We start from the raw sequence: 21,057 nt of genomic DNA, 5'->3' as shown, positions 1-21,057 counted from the left end.
AGGGGCTGTCATGGATTGAACTGTGTCCCCCAAAAATATGTGTCAGCTTGGCCGGGCCATGATTCCCAGTATTGTGTGGTTGTCCTGCATTTTGTGATCTGATATACTTAGCCTATGTGTTGTAAATCCTGACCTCTATGGTGTTAATGAGGCAGGATTAGGGGCAGTTATGTTAATGAGGCAGGACTCAATCTACAGGATCAGGTTGTATGTTGAGTCAATTTCTTTTGAGATATAAAAAAAGAAAAGTGACCAGAAAGGATAGGGACCTCATGCCACCAAGAATGAAGAAACAGGAGCAGAGCGTGTCCTTGGGACCCAGGGTCCCTTCACTGAGAAGCTCCTAGACCCAGGGGAAGACTGATGACAAGGACCTTCCCCAGAGCCTACAGAGAGAGAAAGCCTTCCCCTGGAGCTGGTGCCCTGAATTTGGACTTGTAGCCTCCTAGACTGTGAGAGAATACATTTCTGTTTGTTAAAGCCACCCACTTGTGGTATTCCTGTTACAGCAGCGCTAGATGACCAAGACAGAATTTGGTACCAGGAGTGGGGTGCTGCTCTAACAGATACCTAAAATGTGGAAGCAGTTGTCTTGAAGAGACTGTTGGTGGAATTATGGACATCAAATACAATTAAGGTATTCCTGTTACAGCAGCACTAGCTGACTAAGACGGGGGCTAAACGCAGGTACATGGGGTTCAGTGCCTTTGTCACTTCCCATTGTTGTTGTTAGTTGCCCTCGAGTTGGCTGTGACTCATGAAGACCTTAGGTAGAACAGAAGGAAACATTCTCCACTCCTGCACCATCCTCGCAGTCCTTGGTATGTTGGAGCCCATTGCTGGGGCTTTGTGTCAATCCATTTCATGGATTCTTGTTATACAGTAAATACTGTCATTGTCCTGACACATAGGTTGATTTTCTCATCCTTACTCTGAGTGCCAGTTCAACACGCTGTGATGGTTTGCGTGTTGCTGTGGTGCTGGAGGCTATGCCACTGGTATTCCAAATTCCAGCAGGGTCACCCTTGGTTGACAGGTTTCAGTGGAGCTTCCAGACTAAGACAGACTAGGAAGAAAGGCCTGCTGATCTACTTCAGAAAATGAGCAAATGAAAACCTTATGGATCACAACAGGACACGTCCAACTTGCTTGCTTTGGACGTATCATCAAGAGGGATCAACTGCTGGCAGAGGACATCACGTTTGGCGAGGGCGAGGGAGACCCTCGGGGAGATAGAATGGCACAGTAGTCACAATAATGGACTCCAACATGCCAACAGTTAGGAAGATGGCATAGGACTGGGCAACATTTCATTCTGTTATACAGAAGTTTGCCATAAATCGGAGCCAACTCAGCAGGAGAAGTGGCCGATTCTCTGGTTCCTGACAGGTAATCAATCAGAGTCCTAATATAAGGACCAAATCTTGTGACCGTGTATGTACAAAATGCAGTTCCATAGCGGTACAAAAAAACCGTACCAAGAATAAGCAGTGCCCTTGTGGTGTAGTGGTTAACAGCTTGGCTGCTAACCGAAAGGTTGGCAGTTCGAATCCACCAGTCACTTCTTGGAAACTCTACGTGGGCACTTCTGCTCTGTCCTGTAGGGTCGCTATGAGTCAGAATTGACTTGACGGCAATTTTTTTTTTTTTTTTAATATCTTCTTATATCCTTTTTTACAAAACGTTTAAAAAATTCATTAGAGGATCAAGGACAGACGCCCCATCACCTATTAAATAATTCTTCATAAAAATTCTTTTTTTTTTAATTGTGTGTAAAAATGTCAAATTAGATGAATTCATCAATACCAGGATAGGATCAAATACATTTTATTATATCATTAGATACATTTCAGTATATCATTTTAATGCATTTAATATACCATTAAATACATTGTAATATATCACCCCAGAATATTGACATTTTTACAAACAATGGATTTATGAACAGATGAATCATTATGAAGTCATTGATTAATTTACATCACAAAACATTTGCCAATTCAACCGTCTTCACATGTAGAAGAGAAAAATGGATTCCCTGCCCGCTGCGCACTTGCTCAAACTGCTCAGCAGAAGCACCACGACCCCCGGGCTGTGACACCCGAGGTTGATTGACCTGGGTTGGGATTGATCTTCACATGTGGGCTGGATGGACATAAGGTGATAATAACAGCATCCTCGTGTGCAGCTTTCAAAAGCAAGTGGGAGATAGAGGCTCTTAAAATGAATTTGTTCCAGGAGCCTGAACTCTCTGCGGATTTTAAACGCACCGAGACTTGACTTGAATATCAAGTTCAGAATGCCCTGCAGATTTGCAGCGGTTTGAGCAAGAGCTGCAGGGGATTCGAGCCTCCCTCTTTCTGTGATGTCTTCTCCTCCTTTCTCCCACTGACCCTGACTAGGGTGGCTAAGTGGCTACAAATGCCAGCTCTGTCCTGAAGACACTTGTCAGACCTGGGAAGAAAAAAGGAGGGAGGACGTGAGGAGAATCTTAAGGCTTCTTTTCATTCCAGTTGCTGTCAAGTTGACTCCGACTCATGGCGACCCCACGTGTGTCAGAGTAGAACTGCGCTCCACAGGGTTTTCGGTGGCTGATTTTTCGGAAGCAGATCATCAGGCCTTTCTTCCAGGGCACCCCTGGGTGGACCCAAACCGCCAGCCTTTCGGTTAGCAGCCGAGAGCATTAACTGTTTGCATCATCTGGGGACTGCTGAGCGTAAGGTTGCCCACTTCCTTTTAAAAGCCTGCAGTGGATATTGGTGTTGGCTGCACAAAGTGATGTAACTGGTTTCATTGACTTGTACAAGTCACAGATACTGAACTGGCAAATGTCATGTTATCTATGTTTTTTACAACAACAAATAATAATAAAAAGAAACACACCATGAATTTGGAAACTGAAAAAAAAGTCTGCTGCAGACGGGAACCACGCAGAGAAGTTTCTTTGCACGTCCTCGTATGTCTGCCTGTCATCTTGACCTTGTCTTTAACAGGCGAGTGTGCGCGCCCTCGTTGGCCCTGTACTTCATCAAACGTGTAACTGGACACCGGGAGCTGTCCCACATCTCTCAGTATCAGCCACACCACAGACTGGAGGCATCTCATTATATGCGCTCTTTGATATGTGCATAGCTTCCACTGTGATACCCAGCTTCTTCCAAAGAACCACAGAGACTTACTCATGAATAAGGCCACAATTTGTCGTACCACGGTGATTTGTGTGTTGCTGGGATGCTGCAAGCTATGCCATCAGTATTTCAAATACCAGCAGGGTCCCTCATGGTGGACAGGTTTCAGCGGAGCTTCCTGACTAAGACAGACTAGGAAGAAAGGCCTGGCAATCTACTTCTGAAAATCAACCAGTGAAAACCCTATGGATCACAACAGAACACTGTCCAGTACAGTGCTAGAAGATGAGCCCCTTAGATCGCAAAACACTCAAAATACACAGTGGCCTCAACAATGGGCTGGAGCACACCAACGATCATGAAGATGGCGTGGGACTGGGCAACATTTCCTTCCGTTGTACACGGGGTCACCATGAGTCAGAGCCAACTCAGCGGCGACAAACAAGACAACAGGTATCCGGAGCCTTTTGATGGGTGACTGTGCAGACACCAATAATTATTGTTTTGCATTTATTCCCCTAACTTATTTTATATATTGGTCAGTTGGTCATGAAACACCTATAGTTGTCATTGTCGTTTGACAAATTATCAAAGCAGTTTAAGTGTGTTTGGGATGCTTTCCAGTTGAATGTCTCTTCAGTTTTAGATCAAAAGCTATAAAAATGATGTGAAAAGGGATGTCCTTTTTCTGCACCTAATTCTGGTTATTTCGTGCATTTTAATTCTTTCTTTTTGTGTTTTTGCCACTTAACTACCCCAGGAACATTTTTCAGGCTTGATTAGAGGATTGTTGATACCAGTCAGCTCCTCAGAAGGTCGTGACATTGCCAAACGAATAGGAAACTAATCAATCAGTTCGTAATTATTTGTTTGTAAATTCATTTTTTTTTGGTAAAAAATTTCAATATTCTGGAGTTGAGTGGAACACAGAAATTATATATTAAAATCTATTTAACCGTCCTACCCTGGTATTGATGAATTCTCCTAATTTGAAATTTTTAACAGCTTTATCGAGGTGGGATTTACATCCCATGAAATGCACTAGTTTTTGTAGGAGAATTGAACGGTTTTTCGTAAATGTATGGAGTTGCACAATTCTTATCACAACCTACTTTCGGAACGTCTGCTCATCCCAAAAAGACCCATCTCACCTATTTGCAGTCACTGCTCATCCCCACCCCAGCCTGATGGCAGCCTTGATTTGGTACTTTTGGATATTCTCAGCACTGAGAAATAAAGCGTTGGCTTGGATCCTGGCACACGTAAAATTACTCCTGAGAGCAGCTTTCTCTATATGGCTTTGTCACCGCCCCTGTGTCCCTGAGCATCGAGCCCGCCTCTTCCTCTGCTTTTGTTTTAAACCCCAGGGCAGGATGCAAGTTTGAAGCCATGCAGTTGCAGATGAAAAGATGGCAGAGCTGGGAGCTTGTACTGTGTTCGTCAATACATAGTTATTGAGTGCCAGCTCTGCATTTCCAAGCCGTAACGTTTATTAAACAAAGATGACACTCTTGTATGAGTTCTATGCTCAAACAGTTAATAAGGTTTCTCATCTCTCACCAGCTCAGTGTTGACGAATAAATTAGGGTTTGAGAAAAGCGGGGTCGGGGGAGCAGAGAGAGAGACTTTCCGAAGAAGAAGTTGCTGTGGTTTTAACACGCCTGAATTAGCAGTGAGGGCAGTGGTGGCTCCGTGGTAGAATTCTTGCCTTCCATGCGGGAGACCCGGGTTCGATTCCTGGCCGGTGCACCTCATGCGCAGCCACCACCTATCTGTGCTGTGGTGCTGAACAGGTTTCAGTGGAGCTTACAGACTAAGAAGGACTGGGAAGAAAGGCCTGGCGATCTACTTGGAAAAATCAGCCAGGGAAAACCCTGTGGCTCACAGTGGTCTAATCCACAACCGATCATAGGGATGGTGCAGGACCACGCAGTGTTTGGCTCCTTTGAGCGTGAGGTTGTCATAAGTCGGGAGCTGACTCAACGGCAGCAGGACTGGGCAGCTTTTCCTTCTGTTGTGCTTGAGGTCGCCATGAGTCCGGGGCTGACTGAACGGCAGCTGACAACAGCAACATAGATGCAAACCCAAGGCTTGGAGCAATTAGTATCGTGCAAAGTCTCCACATCTATAAACTAATAAATTAGCAGGAGGTAGAATATTAAGGAGGCAGTGGTGACTCAGGAGAATTCTGGACTTCCATGCGGGAGACCTGGGTTTGCTTCTGGCCAGTGCACCTCATGCACAGCCACCACCCGTCTGTCACTGGAGGCTTGCATGCTGCTGGGGTGCTCAGGAGATTCTAGCACAACTTACAGACCAAGGCAGACTAGGAAGAAAGGCCTGGTGATCAGCCTCCAAAAATCAGCCAATGGATCATGACAGTCCAAGCCACCACCGATTATGGGGAAGGTGCAGGACTGGGTAGCGAGTGCATGAGGTTATCACGAGTTGGGAGCTGACTGGACCGCAGCTAACAGCAATCACAAAATTTGCAGCAACACAGCTGTGCTTAATTGCTTTAATCTTTCTTTCTTTCCTTAACCACTTCTGGCAAAAACAAAAAACCCAGCAATGCATGTTCTTTAGCTGTGGTCCTTACACTTTTGGTCCTGAAGTGTGACAAATACATACATGTCATAAGCGATGATAAGCCTCCACCCTCGTAAAGCGTGCAGCAGCCTAATGTCTGGGTATTTCCACACTGGTTATGGATACCGTGACGCCCTGCACAACCTAACGCAACCCCAACTTCTGTCCTGTCCCCCCACAGGCACGTCGATCTGGAAAGCCTTCTTCTTCACACCCAAGTTCTCCCCGGAGGGCTCCAATGGGTGTTTCTCCACGCACGTGTGCTACTGCTATGGGCATTTCATCACCCATCACCACCCGCCTCTGCTCTTTGATATTTCCAAAGATCCACGCGAGAGGAACCCGCTCACTCCCGAGACCGAGCCTCGTTTCCACGAGATCCTTCAGGTCATGCAGGATGCGGCGGATGGTCACGCCAAGACGCTGACCGCTGTGCCCGACCAGCTGTCCATGGGGAACCTTCTCTGGAAGCCTTGGCTGCAGCTGTGTTGTTCCTCCCTGAGGCTTTCTTGCCAGTGTGACAAGGAAAAGCAGGACAAGAGAGTGAGCCATTAGCCACGTGTCCTGGAGCAAGACAGATGCACCATGCCCAGTCCACAGTCTTCCTTGCAAATGTGTGTCTGCAAGTGGTACTGGGGAAGGCTAACCTCACCAATGCTCACTGGCCCTTGATTTTATTGCCTGGTCACTTGGCTGAGAGCTTAACAGTTACCCAAAGACCAAGGTTTTCCATGCAGAGCGAGAATGTTAGACGTACGCTTTCCATGACCAGCATGTCAGTGGGATGGACGGGGCATCAGATGGGTTCATCCAACGCCAGTGCCGGGAATTAGACGGTAGGGAAGTGCAGAAGGACACCTTGATTCGCCCATTAGCAAATACCTCTGCATCAACAGTGTAACGCGTCATCTGTTCCATCACCTGAGGCTCCATCCGCAATGAGTGCCACGGTTCCCCTGGTGCCCCAGTGACAAAGACAATTCCCTTTAAAGAGGGTTTAGTAAACCCTAATATATGCAAAGTGATAGTGAACAAAAGGCCATCTTGTTGACTAATAATAGGTGATGACAGATTCTGATTTGGGTATTGGAGAGCAACTGCTTTTTACTAATATTGGTTACAACACATGTTACACGCTATTCACCGTATATATATATATGTATACGGTTTCTTTCTTTCCTGAAGAAGGTCAAAATATTTCAGTATGGTGCTAGGAGTTTACCAGTAATTAGGAGGAAGCAGTACAGGTTCACATCTAGCTTTGTTTGTGCAACAAACTTTTGGTGGAATCCTTCAGTCACAAAACTCCCAGGCAAATCCCTCAGTTCCAATTGCTGTTCCCCAATTTGTAGTGCGATATTTAGGGTCTACTGTTTCTTTTGCAAATGGAAGTTCTGAACTCAAAGGCCACTTGAGGGATGCTGTAGTTCCTGGCATCCCTCTCAACGTCATTCCCAGTCATTGACATGATATTTTTGGGGAGGGAAGCAATAACAGAATTCACAAGCCATCCATAGTGTATACACATAACCATGGTGTCTTTACTTCCACGAAGGAGCCAATGGAATGAGATGAGTAGTTAGTGTAAGTACCCGTGTTTACTGAGATTTTATGCTGTGGCAGCTTGGCTGTGAACCAAAAGGTCAGCAGTTCAAATCCACTAGCTACTCCTTGGAAACCCTATGGGGCAGTTCCACTCTGTCCTATAGGCTCGCTTTGAGTCGGAATTGACTCAACAGCAACGGGTTTGGTTTGTTTTTGTTTTTTCATAACTCGGGAAATGTTTAAGCAGGTCATGTTGGAGATCGGCTGACGTTGACACAGTTTTTGAGGGAGTTCTGGAGCGTCAAGCACCACCCCATGCAGAGGAAAAGAGGTCCCCACCCGTAGCCACACACCTTCACCACCTCTGCAGACACGTGTCCGACACCATGATGGGGATTCCTTTACTGATAAGCAGAGGAAGCGGCTGTCCATTCATCCGCTTACCCATGGGTCTCTTCTGTATACATGGTGGAGCAGCCTGTATTTGCACAGCGTTTGCTCAACTAGGGAAAGCCCAATGGATCCCAATGTCCACATCCCCAGCCCATGCTAGGGATGGCGCAGGACCAGGCAGCGTTCTGTTCCGCTGTGCATGGGATCACCGTGAGTCACTGACTCGCCAGCAGCTAACAACAGCAACGACAATATTCCTCTCCTGCCCTTTCACATTCTAGAATTTAATATTTGTTTACGCTTTGTGTGTGTAGATTTGTATAACACTAAATGCACAAGTCTTAAGTTTACATCTGCTAAGTTTGGACAAATGCGCTTGCCTGTGTAACCTTATCAAGCTGTAGAATGTAACAGCTTGCTGGTAGTCTGGTGGGCAAGCAGGGCATGCTGGGAGATTCTCAAAAATGGACGTGAGTGCAAGGCACTATGGGAATGTATAGAAGGTATCCCTGACTTGGAATGGCCCAGTCTTAAGCTTTCTTAAAACTAACAATCACTCCCTCTATCCTTCTCCAACCCTGAGGGAATCCCAAGATTCCAAAGAGTTTCCCAAGTCTCCCTTTAATTCTGCTATTTCACACTAATTTTTGCTTTTCTTTTCTGGAAAAAAAAGAAGAGTTTATCCACCCATCACCCTCCCCCCAGAAATTCTTGGAAGCTGGAAACCAAACACAATTGTTACTTTCAACATGGACTTCCCATTTCAGATACCGGAGAAAATGTGTCATCTTCCTACTGAAGAGCGTACAAGCATGTTAATAATGTGTTAGGATTATTGCTGATATTATCATGCACAGACTATTTAAAGCCACTATTATGAACTTATATATTAGGATGACAGTGTCTACTCCGTGTCACACATCCTATGCGAGGGGACTTTTGGGAAGTACTTTGTGATGTGGGAATATACGTGGAAGGGTTGTATAACTTGAAGAGCTGTTATAGATTAGAGGAATGCATAGTTATATATAGAATTAATTATTTCATCTGTAAGATGGCAACAGCCAATGAAAGTTGAAGTTATATGTCTATTTTTTTTTTTCATATATTGTGCTTTAGGTGAAGGTTTACAGAGCAAATTAGTTTCTCATTAAAGGATTAACACACATATTGTTTTGTGACATTGATTGCTAACTCTGCGACATGTCAACACTTTTCCCTTCTCAACCTTGGCTTCCCCATTTCCATTCGTTCAGCTTTCCTGTCCCCTCCTGCCTTCTTGTCGTTGCCCCTGGGCTGGTGTGCCCATTTAGTCTCGTATCCATAGATGAGCTATGTGTATTATTGTTTTATGGGCTTGCCTAATCTTTGGCTGAAGGGTGAACCTCAGGAGTGACTTCAGTACTGAGCTAAAACGGCATCTGGGAGCCATACTCTCAGGGTTTCTCCAGTCTCTGTCAAGCCAGTAAGTCTGGTCTTTTTTTGTTTATTATTGTACTTTAGACGAAAGTTTACGTAACAAATAGTTTCTAATTAAACCATTAGTACACATTGTTTTATGACAATGGTTAACAACCCCACGACATGTCAACTCTGTCCCTTCTCAACCTTGGGTTCCCTATTACCAGCTTTCCTGTGTCCTCCTGCCCCTGTCCTTGCCCCTGGACTGTTGTGCCCCATTAGTCTTGTTTTCTTTTATGGGCCTGTCTAGTCTTTGGCTGAAGGGTGAACCTCAGGAGTGACTTCATTACTGAGTTAAAAGGGTGTCCAGGGGCCACAGTCTCAGGGTTTCTCCAGTCTCTGTCAGGCCAGTAAGTCTGGTCTTTTTTTGTGAGTTAGAATTTTGTTCTACATTTTTCTCCAGCTCTGTCCAGGACCCTCTATTGTGATCCCAGTCAGAGCAGTCGGCGGTGGTAGCCGGGCACCATCTAGCTGTACTGGACTCAGTCTGGTGGAGGCCGTGGTAAGTTGTGGTCCATTAGTCCTTCGGACTAATCTTTTCCTTGTATCTTTAGTTTTCTTCATTCTCCAAGGTTGTAATCTTTACAAAATATATGTCGTTTGACTTTTTTTCCCTATGAAACTTTATCACTTTTGAAACACTTTCTAAATTTTTTCACGTACATACGTAAAGTACTTCGGCAAACGGAGTATTTTCATTTTGTTGGGCAGATTTTAGTCTCAGGAAAAGACCCAAAGACGCCGCCGTGTTTTTCAGCCAGCTTCTTTCAGCAACCTTGGAAATGTCGCCTGTATTTAATATTTCCAATTAATTCATCCGATCCTGGTGTTTTTGCTTTTCATGAAGCGTCAGCTCCGTGTTAAAATCAGAGGGACGTTCCACAGCAAGGTCTGAACGTGCCATTGTCCAGAGGGCCTCTCAGGCTGAAGTGTGGGGAGGTGACAAGAGCCGCATGAAAAGGTTAGAAGTCAGCATTTCAAATAATTCAGAAAAGGGCACTCATGGCGTTTTATCAGACAAGGGATGCATGAGGCTGCTGACTGCGGAGAGACAGAGGGATCAGCCCTGCCATCCATTAGAGCCCTTATCAGTGAGACCTGCTCGCAGCCGTCACCGCGGGGACAGAAGCAAAGCAAGGTTCCGCAGCACGAAGCATCTCACCGGAAAGCACAGTGAAAAGTGGATTTAGGGGCTTCGGGCTGATGTTAGAGGCTGCAGTGTGGGGTGTGGTTTGCTGAGGCTCATGAATCCTAGCCAGTATTGTAACTGCTTTGTGGGCTAATATACTTTATCCTTAAAGAGGATTAGACCAGTAATGCTTAATGCTCTGCTCGGCCACTAACTGCAAGTTTGGGGGTTTGAGTCTACTCAGAGGCACCTCGGAAGAAAGGCCTAGAGATCTACTTCTGAAAAATCAGCCACTGGAAACCCTATGGAGCTCAGTTCTACTCTGACACACATGGGGGCACCATGAGTCGGGGTTGACTCCACGGCAATTGGACTGGCCTGTTTAATCCTAACCACAAGCCTATCAGAAGGACACTATTATTTTCTTGTTGTACGTGACGGAACAGACAGATAGCAGTACATAAATGGGTTGTTTCATGCTTAGGTTTATGCAAGCCATCTTCTGGTTAAAAAACTGCAAATGGATAGATTCACGGCCTCCATCTGTGACTGCACAGGCCGTGTACCGCACAGCCCAAGGGGGCAGCACTAACGCAGACCACAGTGGGAAGTGGCCTTCCTCAGTTTGTGCAGTACGCAACCTCTGCAGCCGTTCGTTAGATGGAGACATTGTGCAAACAGATGAATGTACAAGGATTGGATAGAAATCTTTCCCTTGATTTTTCTAGCAAGGAACACAAGACTATGCCATGTAAAGGCCGTATCTTGAATACGTGATCTAGCATATAAAACACCCGCTGCCGTCAAATTGATTCCGACTCATAGCAACCCTGAGAAATTTCCAAAGTGAAAGAAGCAATCTGAGTGTTTTTGCTGACAGTTGCCAACAAGTTGGTCCCTGACACATGGCGACCCTTTGTACAATGGAATGAAACACTGGTCAGTCCTGCACCATCCCCATGATCAGTTGTGGATTGGTCTGTGGTGATCCATTGAGTTTCACTGGCTGATTTTTGGAAGTGAATCGCCAGGCCTTTCTTCCTAGACTGTCTGAGTCTGGAAGCTGCTCAGCCTCATAGCAACAGGTAGGCCTCCACTGACAGAAAGGTGGCAGCTGCGCATGAGGCGCACTGGCAGGGACTTAAACCCAGTCTCCCACATGACGGGCAAGAGTTCTACCACTGAACCACCCGTGACCTTCCCACCCCAGTATGAGTGTACTAATCATTAAAAAAGAGCCAAAATCGCATTCAGATAAAAAGGCACACAGTTTTGTGTTTATCTCTGTTTACTGCAAGGCTTCAAACAAGTTCTACCAGGCTCAGTCATGGCCGAGGAAGCGTCACAGGGACAAACCCGAATTTTTTTAACGTTACGGTGAACTGGAAAGATAGCCAGAACGGGAAAAATTATGGGTCGAAGCCCTTCTAGAAACTTCATCTCCCTCTTAGAAAACAAGGGCATGGTAACCATTGCATAGCAACCAAATCTCTAGCCCTTGGATTTGAAGCACAGTCAAAGATGGCAGCGCCCCTCTCAAAGATGGTGGCGCCCTGTTCAAAGATGGCAGCCGGCAGAGGCGCTTTGAATGTGTGTTGCTTTCCTACAGCCCTGCCAATAATCCAGTCTCACACATCAGGCTCCTGAAAGGGCTCACTATGCCTCTTCCGAATCTCCCCTTCCCGGGCTTAGACCTTTAATTTTTCCCATTACGGTTACCATGCCGAATCTGCCAAACTGTGAAACTTCGGGTGTGTTCCTATTTGGCTTCGTCGGCCATGATTGAACCAGTTCGAACCAGTTCGAAGCCCGGTTTCCCGTCACATGGGCGTTGCCAGTGCTGTTCATACTTCTGAGGGAGACCATCAAATGTCCCTAAAAGGACCCTAGCACTGTCTCAGTATCCCAAGGAGAGAATACTCCCTCAGACTGGTCCCGGAGTGAAGGTGACCCCGCGGAGAAGAACCCCGATTGACCCATGATGAACGTAGGATGTGAGTGAGAAACTTCAGTTGGTTAAGCCACTGCGATTTTGATGTTGCTGCGACAACATAACCTAGTTTGTCCTGAGTGAGTCGTGTTACCACCCTCTTTCTGCAAAGGAACAGTCATTAAGTTTTGTAAAGTAATATTTTATGGTTTTTAAGGTGAAAGTTTACAGAGCCGATTAGGTTCCCGTTTAACTATTTCTACACAGATTATTCAGTAATATTGGTTACATTTTTCAGTGTGTCATCGTTCTCGTTGGTTCCATTCTGGTTGCACTATTTCCAGTACTCTAGTTTCCCTGCCCCCTTACTTTCTCATCTTTGCTTTTGAGTTATTTTTGACTATTTGGTCTCATATAGATGATGTTGTAAAGGAACTCATTACTCATGGGTGATACTCTTTATTTTATGAGCCAATCTGTTATTTAGCTAAAAGGTGACCTCAGGGGTTTCAGCTCAAGGTTGAAAGAGTATCTCAGGGAGTCCTCCAGTCTCAATTGGTCCAGTACGTCTGGACTTTTTAAGAATGTGATTTCTGTTCCACATTGTTTTCCCATTCTGTCAGGATCCATCGATTGTGGTCCTGATCAGAATGGTCGGTAGTGGTAGCCGGGCACCATCTAGTGCTTCTTCTCTCAGGGTAAATGAGGCCATGGTTCGTGTAGACTGTTTGTCCCGTAGACTAGTTTCTTCTCTGAGTCTTTGGTTTCCTTTTTTCCCTTTTGCTCTGGACAAGTAGAGACCAATAGTTGCATCTTAGATGGCTGCACACAAGCTTTTAAGACCCCAGACACTACTCACATAACTAGGATGGAGAATATAAAGTTTAGGAACTATAGTGTGCCAGTTGACTGAGTTGTCCTATGAGACTATGCTTCTCAGCTTTCAAACCCAGAAAACCAGTCTTGCAAGGTATTTGCTTATCTCTAAGAAGGATCTGTAATTGTGTCCCGTATGTGGTTTATTATATATCTGGGTATATGTGCTGATGTATCTAGTGCTGCTACAACAGAAATACCGAAAGTGGGTGGCTTTAACAAACAGAAGTTTCTTCTCTGCCAGTTTAGGAGGCTGGAAGTCCAAATTCAGGGAGCCAGCTCCAGGGGAAGGCTTTCTTTCTCCGTCGGCTCTCAGGGAAGGTCTTTGTCACCCATCCTCCCCTGGTCTAGGAGCTTCTCAGCACAGGGACCCTGGGTCCAAAGGACGCGCTCTGTTCCTGATGCTTCTTTTTTGGTGGCATGAGGTCCCCCTGTCTCTCTGCTGTCTTCTCTCTTATATCTGAAAAGAGATTGACTGAAGATACAAACTAATCTTGTTTGATTGCGTCTTGCCGCATTAACATAACTGCCTCTAATTCTGCCTCATTAACATCAGAGAGGCATAGAGGTTAAGATTTACAACACGCAGGATAATCACATCAGATGACAAAATGGTGGACAGCCACACAATACTGAGGATCATAGTCTAGCCAAGTTGACATACGTTTTGGGAGGACACAATTCTGTTTGTAACACTAAGGAATCTCAGGGCATTTCAGATGCTGGAATTTTCCAGGCTTAATTATAGTTGCAAAAATATTTTAAATAATTGGAAGAGGGAAAATGGGAAAGTCTTTGGTCCAAGGTAAAAAAGAAAAGATGTTTAGGTTGACTGTATCTTCATAAATATATGCATCTCATAACCTTTACTGAGTGTGTACTAAGGAAGTAGCTATCACATCGTTTGATAACATGTGCCATGTGGAAATTTAGCAGCCATTGTACAAGCCCCTTTGCTTAAAAAACAAGACAAAACAACTGCATTTTAGTGCCATTTAAAATTCTTTTAAAATGCTTAATCCTTTCTAATTGTATGCTAATAAATTTTGACAGCACTTTAAAAGTAAAAAAGAGCATGTACTAGGAACAATAGTGTTTATTTGGTTCCCGCTTATTAATGCTTTGAATGCAAGGACACCATCTTTTGACCTTTTATGATTTGAATCAAGTTCGCCTTGTTTCACCCCAATAGTGTTTTGTGAATTCTGGTATTAAAAAATAAAGTTCAAAAATTATATCGTACTGTTATTTTCCATGACATTGTTTTAAAGGGCAACTTGTATTGGGACAGTACTTGAAACCACATTGCATAATGTACATCATGGCAAGGCAGTGCTAAGGATTTCTCAGACTACAGATGGCTCCTTTTGGGTACTGTTTTGCTTGTTGTTAGTTGCCGTGGAGTTGATTCTGACTCAGGGTGACCCCACGTGTTACGGAATAGAATTGAGCTCCATTGGGTTTTCTTGGCTATAATCTTTGCAGAAGCAGATTTTCAGGTCTTTTCTTCCACAGCACCATGGGATAGGTTTAAACGGCCAACCTTTAGGTTAGCATCAGAGCACACACTGTGCCACCTAGGCTTCTCTTTAAATTCAATGGTGAGGACAGTTACAGAGAGCCGTTGTGGTTAGGTGCCGTCGAGCCAATTCCAGTTCATAGCGGCCCCATGTAACAGAGGATGACTGCCCCATAGCGTTTTCTAGGCTGTAATTTTTTTGATTGTACTTTAGCTAAAGGTTTACAGAACAAATAGTTTCTCATTAAACAGTTAGTACACGTATTGTTTTATGACATTGGTTAACAACCCCATGACGTGTCAACACTGTCCCTTCTTGACCTTGGGTTCCCTATTACCAGCTTTCCTGTCCCCTCCTGCCTTCTAGTCCTTGTCCCTGGACTGTTGTGCCACATTAGTCTCGTTCTGTTTTGTGGGGCTGTCTAATCTTTGGCTGAACGGTGAACCTCGGGAGTGACTTCATTACTGAGCTAAAACGGTGTCCAGGGGCCATCCTCTCGGGGTTTCTCCAGTCTCTGTCAGGCCAGTAAGTCTGGTCTTTTTTTGTGAGTTAGAATTTTGTTCTAAGTTTTTCTTCAGCTCTGTCCGAGACCCTCTATTGTGATCCCTGTCAGTGGTAGTAGCCAGGCACCACCTAGCTGTACTGGACTCAGTCTGGTGGAGGCTGTGGTAGTTGTGGTCCATCAGTCCTTTGGACTAATCTTTTCCTTGTATTCGGTTCTCTTCATTCTCCCTTGCTCCCGAAGGGGTGAGACCAGTGGAGCATCTTAGATGGCTGCTCACAGGCTTTTAAGACCCCAGACGCTACTCACCAAGGTAGAATGTAGAACATTGTCTTTATAAACTGTGTTATGCCAATTGAGCTAGATGTTCCCCGAGACCATGGTTCCCCCCATAGGCTGTCATCTTTACAGGAGCAGATCTCCGAGTCTTTCTTCCATGGAGCCACTGGGTGGGTTTGAACCGCCAACCTTTTAGTTAGTAGTTGAATGCAACTGTTTGCCCACCCAGGGACCTCTTTAAATTGAACAGCGAAGACAGTTGTAAGAGGGGTACCAAGCAGAACTCTACATGGCTGCTGTGAGTTGGCCTTGACTCCACCGCAGTGAGTTTTTACCAAGTAGAAATGAAGCAATGACTTATGTGTCACAGTAGGAGAAGGGAAGGGGAGGGAAGTCAACAGGAAGATTATTAGTTTGAGATATAGAGGGAGAGCTTAATCTTCCCCACTGGTGTTTATGGTGAAGCTCCCTTAAAAGATGAGAGAATAGAGGTTGGGAAACCAGCTCGCCAGCGGTCGTGGTGTGGCAATTACCCCGTAATAGTCTATCTTCAACCATCTGAGATAATGCATGAGAAAGAACATGATGTATGTTCCGGTCCAAACAGCTGTTGTAGCTCTGGGGCACAGAGAAAGGCCAGAATTTCAGACCCTCACAGCTCTCTGTCTTGCGTGTCTAAAACGTGCCAGTACCTCCTATCAATTCATCACTTATCCAGCTATTAAAATTCATATTTTCCTGCAAGAGACCATCTTGGTGCTTCTCTGCTGCATGGAAGTTTTCTGGAAATAAAAGGAAAAAAAATCTTTTTTTCAGAGAGGCAGAGATTTATTCCAGAAAATGATAGTGTTCTTGGGTTATCCTTCAGTGAAATCTGGCCACACACGGTGCCCCTAACAGCTAAATGGCACACAGCCTTTTCTAGCAATTAATGGCAGTGATGAAATGGTTTTGCTGCAGCCGTGGCAGCTGCGTGAGTGCGTATTTGTGGAGGCCGTAGATACTCAGCAGCGCCCGTCCATTCTGAAACATTCAGTAGTAGCATGGGGTTAGCCTTGCCCTTCTCTCTGTTGTAAATCTGCACTAACCTCCTTGCCCTGACTTCCCATTTCTCTTTTTTTGTTTTCTGCAGTATGACTGCACGGATTGGCATTCTCCACTAAAATAGCCGCCCCGGAGCGCTTTCTATGGAAAGAACAGAATTTGTCCGAGTGAATGAATGTTGCCCTGTATTACTGATTTGAGAACATAGCTGCAACATAAAATAATTCCATTTTTGTAACATGAGTAATGCTAGTGCCTGGTAAGAGAAGAAGGTGAAGATAGTGGTGGCTGGATTTTAAGGCGTCATTGTGATTAACCTTGGTTATTTCATACGTGTATTTTAATTTTCCCAATAAGAGAGAATTAGGTGGTGAAAATAGTTTAGCGCTCGACTACTGGCAGAAAGGTTGGTGGTTCAAACCTACCCAGAGGTGCCTGTGAAGACAGGCCTGGAGATCTGCTTCCGGAAGGTCACAGCCTTGAAAACCCTATAGAGCACGGTTCTACTCTGCACACATGGGGTCGCCGTGAGTCGGAATCGACTCGACAGCAGCTAACAGTAACAACCAGAAGAGAGAATTACCTAATTAGAAGATGTTTTCTGTAGCACCATGTTGATCTATTTTGATATATCTTCCCTGCTGTTTTAACTGGAGCCCTGGTGGTGCTCCAGGCTGCTCACCAAAAGAGGTCAGCAGTTCAAATCCACCACGCGCTGCTTGGAAACCCTATAGGGCAGTTCTACTCTGTCCTGTAGGGTCACCATGAGTAGTTTGTAAGGAGAAATGCAAGCTGAAATAGTCCTGTACGCCATTTCGTATCTGCTTGATGCTTTTCCTATACCATAACATACGGATTTGCCAATGGAGGGAGTTGATCATATCGCCCTAGATTTTCTTTTGTCTTGGCAGAGCAACGGGGAGCCCTTTCCAGTGTGCAGCTCAGCTCTCTGATGATTTTTGTGGACCGTTTTTGTTGCCAGTACCTTGACTGTTAAACTGTGTTCCAAAATCCAGACGGCTTCATCCGACACTAAGCTGTGACACGGGCCCCTACAGGAGGCTCTGTGCATTTTGCGTTTTCACGTTACATGTGGTAACTGTATAGATTGCTTATTTCTAGTGCATGTGGGATTGCACGGTGCTCATACTGAAAGGAAGAAAAATACTTCCAGTCTGCTAGTTGAAGTCCTAGCGATTTGGAACGGAAGGTTAGAATAGAATAATGCAATCGTATTTCCGGAGTGAGGCACAGATGAACATTTAAATTTTAAAATCCTGCCTGAGCTGCTCTCTCCGGAATGGGGCCACCAGGGAAAAGGAGAGCATTGTAATTATGAAGCACATTTTAGTAACATTTGTTGTGCAAAACTTCAAACACACACAAAAGTAACCACAACCAAGCCAAACCCATTGCCGTGGAGTCGATTCCGACTCACAGCGACCCCAGAGGACAGAGTGGAACTGCCCCATAGGGTTTCCAGGGAGCGCCTGGTGGATTTGAACTGCCGACCTTTTGGTTAGCAGCCGAGCTCTTAACCACTGAATGTTAATATTGAACCCCCATCACTCTGTCACCCAGGTTTTAAGATCACCCCTACTTTGCCAGTCTTCAGACACAATTTTCAGACACCATCACTGTGACTGTGTTTTTCTTCTCAGTGTATGTATTTTCACAGCCCTGGTGGCACCGTACTTAAGCACTGGGCTGCTAACCTAAAGGTCGACGATTTGAACCCACCAGCCACTCCGTGGAAGAAAGATGTGGCAGTCTGCTTCCTTAAAGATGACAGCCTTGGAACCCCTACCAGGCAGTTCTGCGCTGTCCTCTAGGGACGCTGAGACTCGGAATCGACTCCCCAGCACTGAGGTTAAATAGTGCAGGAGGAGCCTTGTAGTCCAGCACTTAGCTGTTTTCACAACCAGGGCTCCTTCAGCTTCTGGCAGCTGGCAGCAGTCCTTGGAATTCCTGGGCTAGTACAATGGTATGGCCTCCTTACCATAACAAAGGAAACCCCTGTGTTTCCAAACAGGGTCAGGGGTTAGGACTTCAGTACGTATTTTGAGGGGACACACATCCCAGCCTGATTCTTTATTGGAACCTGTTTGTACCCCCTGTGTGATGCAGTGACTTCTGCAAAACACTCTTGGAAAATTCCCCCTGAAACCAAAGGCTTAGCACGATCCTTCAAAGAAGGATACATTTTGGGACCTTTTCCTCATCTGAGACATCCAGAAGGTTCAGTAAGGAACGCTGGTGGTCGACTTGAGAGAACCTTACAACAAAAACCAAAAACCCATTGCCACCGAGTTGATTGTAGGACAGAGTAGAACTGCCATATGGGGTTTCCAAGGCTGTAACCTTTACAGAAGCAGACTGTCACATCTTCCTCCTGCGGAGCAGCTGGTGGGTTCCGACTGCTAACCTGACCATCAGCCGAGTGCTTAACCACGGCACCACCAGGGCTCCTTAACGTTACAACAACAACCGATTAAAAAACCAAAACCAAACCCACTGCCGTTGAGTCGATTCCAACTCATAGTGACCCTATAGGACAGAGTACAACTGACCCGTAGGGTTTCCAAGGAGCTGGCTGGCGGATTTGAACTGCCGACCTTTTGGTTAGCAGCCTGAGCTCTTAACCGCTGCACCACAACAGATTGCCTTTACCTAAATAAAAGCGGCTATCCTCAAAGTAATTATTCCGTTAGAATAATCCCAACCTAGATTCACATATATCCCACACATTTATTCAATGTCTCATGAATTTAAAAATCTCCTGCTTTTGTATCATGCAAATGCATACCCACGTAAGTCTCTCTTTGGAGGACAAATTCTTACTTGGCTTCAAGCAACTTTGTGACTTATAAACCAAATGTCTCATGGAGTGTTCTATTCTGGCCGATCCCAAACATTCCTAGGGTTCTAGATCCCAAATAATGTATACTGGTGTGTTTTGTAAGTAAGATTTTTAGCAATAAAAAAAAAATCAAAATGCAGACTTAGCTAGCTCTCGGAATTAAAAATACGGGAGCCACAAGGTGAGAAGTGTTTTTTTGCAGATAACCCTGGCTTAAAATAGCTTTACCTCCTGTTTGAAGACAAGAATAGAAATCAGGTCACGGCCTAATTAAAACTCGTCCAAAAGAAATACAACAGGTATTTCAGCTTTCAATAATCTGAGAGTTCACCTCCTTGGGGGTTCGTCAGTGATAAACAGTTTACACTTTTTTTCACGGGATTAAAGCCTTAAAAAAGGACAAAACAATCTGTGTTTCCTCTGCCTCTTCGGTTAAACTGATTGGTTCCTTTTCCCCTTATTGTCTGAACTGTTTTTACATTTGGGGGATAAAAGACATGAAACCGGTTCAGTCTTGATGTTCTGAAGAAGGGGTAGGTTTTTCAAGTAAGAAGTGGAATCCATCAGAGATAAAATACTGACACTACCATCTGGAATTAAGTGACTGGCTTTCATTGACGATGTGTGCCACGGAGGAGCTTGACTTTACATAGATAGAATGTTAATGAATGAACTTTATCATTTTGGTGATTTAAAAAAAAAAAAGTAAAATTTCTTAAGGGAACCCCCGGGTGGGTGATGTAAACGGTTAAGTGTTTAAGTACTAGTCCAAAGGTTGGCCATTCGAGCCCACCCAGAGGTGCCTATGAACACAGGCCTGGTGATCTGCTTCCAAAGATCCCAGCCTTGAAAACCCTATGGAGCAGTTCTCCTCTGCACGCATGGGGTCCCCATGAGTCGGAGCCCACTCAACGGCAACTAGCAACAACACCCACAAAATGTCTTAGGCACGTATGATGTGATTCATTTGTGTAAGCGTTTACATACATTTCAGTACGTGAAGTTTAACGGATCTAGTTTAGAACTGACCTTTCTGGAATGGGTTTGTTTTTATGATGTCAGTTTCATGGTTCTGAGTCTGTTTCTTGGCAGTGTCTGGTCTTCGGCTCTTTGATGGTGGAGCCTGCTCATGTTTGACTTTCGTACCCGCTGGTACAGATAACAATCAAGAACTTTCTCAGCCTCTAGGGTTTATTGGGAAGCCGCCGTACCATTGACAGTGCGTGCTGCCGCAAGGCAGGGGCCTCTGTGACTGCTTGAAACTGAAGAAACGGGCATGTGCTGCAAATTACTGTTTTTACAGAGTATTGTTATGAGGTGTCTGAATTTTTGGTAGGAAAAATAGATATTTTGAAAATTTTTATTTGTTACGCATAGGTACTGATAGACCCCAGTGGGGAAGCTGGAGTATAATTAGTGGTATTTCGTATGTACCACTAAACACTTAGGGTAGGCTTATAGGAGGGGACAAGAAAAAAAAATCCATACCACCTACCAAAAATTCAGACACACTCAATGATTTCAGCACGCTTCCATTAACGAAAACACACGCCATCCACAAAAAATTCAAAGCAGAAAATAATTGGGTTCCTAAATGGTTTAATTCCAAGTACCACAGAACCCGTGAGTCAAGGGCTGCCTCAAGGGCAGCTAACAACCACCACCACCACAGAACCACAGTAGATGGGTCTCCGGAGACGTTGATTGCGGTCTTCCAATTGTGCATCCTTTCTCACATCATAACTATGACTCGAGTCTGGGAGGTTTGGTTTGGAGTGACCGTGGATTAGTCAGCTGTTAT

The 21,057-nt window shown here is 44.9% G+C and overlaps 1 protein-coding gene across 1 annotated transcript in view; it reads left to right on the top strand.

Moving 5' to 3' along the window:
- The window catches only part of STS (steroid sulfatase), a 154,160-nt gene extending 147,219 nt beyond the window's left edge, over nt 1-6,941 (top strand). The window contains exon 11 of the mRNA XM_023739424.1: nt 5,899-6,941. Within this exon, the coding sequence (XP_023595192.1) occupies nt 5,899-6,272 (374 nt within the window). The 3' untranslated portion in view covers nt 6,273-6,941. The remainder of the gene's footprint in view (nt 1-5,898) is intronic.
- The last annotated feature ends 14,116 nt before the right edge of the window (nt 6,942-21,057 follow it).

Source organism: Trichechus manatus, unplaced genomic scaffold (genome assembly GCF_000243295.1).
Source record: "Trichechus manatus latirostris isolate Lorelei unplaced genomic scaffold, TriManLat1.0 scaffold00134, whole genome shotgun sequence".
In the NCBI taxonomy this organism is placed as follows: Eukaryota; Metazoa; Chordata; class Mammalia; order Sirenia; family Trichechidae; genus Trichechus; species Trichechus manatus.
Note: the sequence above shows the minus strand (reverse complement) of the source record. Positions and strands in the feature narration are given on the sequence as shown.